A 3,604-nucleotide genomic window follows, 5' to 3' on the forward strand; every position below is an offset into this window, starting at 1 on the left:
GGACTTTATAATTTCAAGGATATGATTAATTCCAAAACTTATTTAACAAATTCAGTGCAATGTAGAATAAAATTATGGGTACCAAATGAAAGAGAAAAATTCCGTAGAATTTAAAAAAATTAAATTTTTTTGGGTTCACAAGGACGAATAGGTAACTGATAATGACCTTTTAATAAAATTTTTTATTTTTTTAACTAATAATGTTGGAAGGACGATATGCAAGGCCGTTGTCGAGTTTATATTAGTCCTTAAAATTTTTTTTTTTCAAAAATAAATATTCCAAAATTTCAAGGCTATTCAAGATAAAATTTTAAAAGGGCATTTTCAATACTTACCCGTCCTTATGCACCAAAAAATTTAATCTATTTTAACTCTACAGAATTTTTTTCTTTAATTTGATACCCATGATGTTTGAAGAAATTTTTTTTTTATTTCAAAGCACTTCTAAAAAATCCTGACGTCAGAGATAAAAACTAAAATCGCAATTTTACTACATAGTATGAATGTGAAATATTTGGCCCACGGTTTCGCAAATATATTGATATTTTTTTTGTAAAAGAGCTTGTCGCACGGTGTCATATGTATGTATGTATAATGAGCTAGGCATTTATAAAAAATCTTAAATAAACAAAAGAAATATAGCAAAACCTGGTCAATGAAAGCGTTTCTATGTTTAGCTGAGGGAGAGCGGGATACCAGGTTTAGAGTTGTGGTCGAGTTAGAGTAGTAGAGGAGGTAGGGATTACTTTTGCGAGTGTGTATGTATCGAACTCAATGAGCCCGTATGGTGTATAGGTGCACATCAAGGCAACCACGCTCTCCATATGCCTGCTATAGGAGAGAGAGAGAGTGAGATATGCGGGCAGGCTGATGAAGCGCTAACACAAGATGTGACCCTTTTACCATGTATTAATTGGGGGACTCCATTGGAGGAGTCTTGCTCTAGCTGCCGTAGGCTGCTGTGCAATGAGCTGGGATTTATTTAGGGATGCATTTATGCAGAGCTCCAGTATGGTTTGTAAGCAGTAGCTTAATACCATACCAAAAATTACTCCGGGAGTGGAGTGAGAGTGATGCTTAAAGCATAGTGTGATAGCCAAGCCGGTTTAGCGTTGACCATCGCTGAAAACGCCGGCGACTTATCACTGCACTAAGTTCAGCGAAGAGATATTTGGGAATTGCATAAAAAATGCATACCCACTTAAGAACGAACAAATATGAATGTACAAACATACATGCGCATTAGGTATTTGTGCGAGTTGCTTAAAATAACTTACGTTAATCAAAGAAAGGTTTTTCCGGCAAATATGTATAGCTATCATAATCGTGGCATAGACAACATATATGTACATAAATTGAAAAATATTTAATATGTGTTTCCCCATTCTAATATGTATCTTCATCGCGGGCGAGCTTTGTGGATACATTATACAACTTTATGACAGTTACAATACAAATAATTAATATGACCTTTAAAAGATCTGAATAAATATGTAGTGAATATGCCTGCATAGGTATGTACTTATCTAACTGAGAAGTATTTCCACTAAGTTAGGTAGATCTCACCACCAGAACTTTATATACATATTTATTTATATAAGTGAATAATGTTCACTGAACATATATATCTGTGTTCGTATGGAATAGTAGCTTATGTCAGGAAGCTGGCTTTAGTATAATGCGGCATTTCCTTTATTCTTTAAACAACTAGACATTTTTTGATGAAACTTAATTGGAATATTGACTAGACGATACTATGTAGATCGAAACTATTTCTTATACGTTTATTTACCAAAAGTTCTTCAACGGCTCGGCGCCAGTGAGTTATTCGAAATCGTATGCTGTGAATGCTGCATCATACTAGAGCCAGCCTTTCGACATAAGCTACTATTCCATACGAACACAGATATTAATGTACACATACAATATAACAAAGTATGTGAACAATTTATTTTTATTTTGTTATTACCTTTTTTGTTCACTTTATAAAACTACGCTTAAAAGATTATTTATCGTTCGCCAAACATGCAATTTTTGCATATTTCCAAAAATTTAGGAAAAATGATATCTAAAAATAAAAATTAAAATCTCTTTCGTAACGCACACAATAACACATTTGTGTACATATGCAGTATGAACTACGTTTAGCCGCTTCTGATAATTTGAAAGAAAACTATACTACCGTCATTATTCATGTCAAAGATGTCAACGACAATCCCCCGGTTTTTGAACGTCCCACCTATCGCACGCAAATCACCGAAGAGGATGATCGCAATTTGCCGAAACGTGTGCTTCAGGTTATTGTCCACCTTCCCGAAATATACCTACGTACATATAAGTTTCCTGGCACACGTACACATAAGTAAATTTGTGGTAGCGATTATTAGATGCCTTATTGAAAAAAGTTTGCTCTCCTAAAAATTTAATTTTAGTTAAAGCTTGTATGCTTCATTTAGTAAGCACTGTTTCCGTTTTTGCTGTTAATTTTGTTCCTGTTCCAGCTAATGTATCTTACGTGGTTTTTTCTTCACTCGTTTGCACGTTTACTATCGGTATCCATTACCTAATAGGGGTATTCTCTGAGTCTTGCAAACCCCTTGCATGGTGCACAGATTGCACGGATTGCACGGTTAAAACCGGTTTTCGTATGGGACAGCTTTGCGAACCGTGCAATCCATGCACCGTGCAAGGGCTTTGCAAGACTCAGAGAATACCCCTAATGTTTTTGCTTTTCCCAAACACAATGCTGAGAGTGCATAAATGGTTGTAATTTTTATTTATTAAATTAAAACTAAATTTTGCTGCATGATTAATACATACCTAGAAAGTATTTTTACGTAAGCATACGCACATAGTATTTACATACATATGTAACTAATTTTAAATAATTTAATCTGCCTTATACATATGTATGTAAGCATATTTCATACTGCTTTTAGTTCAATATACATATGTATGTACATTAGGGCGGGTCAATTTGTATGGATCGATATTTTTCGACATTGTTCCTAGCATATTCGGATTCTTCATAAAATTCTAAGAAAAAAATTCCTCCAGACCATAGCTCTAAAGTCAATTTCGAGCCTGCGCATTTTTAAAAGAAGATATCTTATATATAAAAAATTAATTTCTGTCCGTTAGCCTCGCTAAGACTCGAAAACAGCTTGACCGATTTGAATATTTTTATTTTTTTGGTTTGTTTTTTATAATATCCGGATGGTTAAAACCAGAAAAAATAGAGAGTTGCCACCTGTTTAAAAATTTCAATATAAGTAATTTAATTACATAAATTAGATATAGCAATATGGGTAACAAAAGAAAGACGTTATGAAGGCTTTCAGGCTAAAATATTTTTGAGGGGGTTGCCACCTGTTTCAAAATTTAATTAAATGAAATTGATAAGATAAATTAAATATTGCAATATGGGTGTCAAATTAAAAAGGTTTAAGAAGGCTTACTACTGAAAATATTTTTGAGTCGAGTTGCCACCAATTTCGAAAATCTAATTCAATTGAGTTAATAAGATAAAGTATGTATTATAATATAGGTGTCGAACGAAAAATATTTGAAAAATTACCTACCTGAGCGGTAAAAACTAAAAGCC

General features: G+C 33.4%; 1 protein-coding gene across 1 annotated transcript in view; it reads left to right on the forward strand.

The window, feature by feature from the left end:
• Nucleotides 1-2,490, forward strand: part of LOC118749430 (neural-cadherin-like) — a 25,268-nt gene extending 22,778 nt beyond the window's left edge. Inside the window, exon 4 of the mRNA XM_036484233.1 lies at nt 2,133-2,490. Coding sequence (XP_036340126.1) covers nt 2,133-2,366 — 234 coding nt within the window. The 3' untranslated portion in view covers nt 2,367-2,490. The remainder of the gene's footprint in view (nt 1-2,132) is intronic.
• The last annotated feature ends 1,114 nt before the right edge of the window (nt 2,491-3,604 follow it).

Source organism: Rhagoletis pomonella, unplaced genomic scaffold, assembly GCF_013731165.1.
Source record: "Rhagoletis pomonella isolate Grant_MI unplaced genomic scaffold, Rhpom_1.0 Rhpom_scaffold_00016, whole genome shotgun sequence".
Classification (NCBI taxonomy): Eukaryota; Metazoa; Arthropoda; class Insecta; order Diptera; family Tephritidae; genus Rhagoletis; species Rhagoletis pomonella.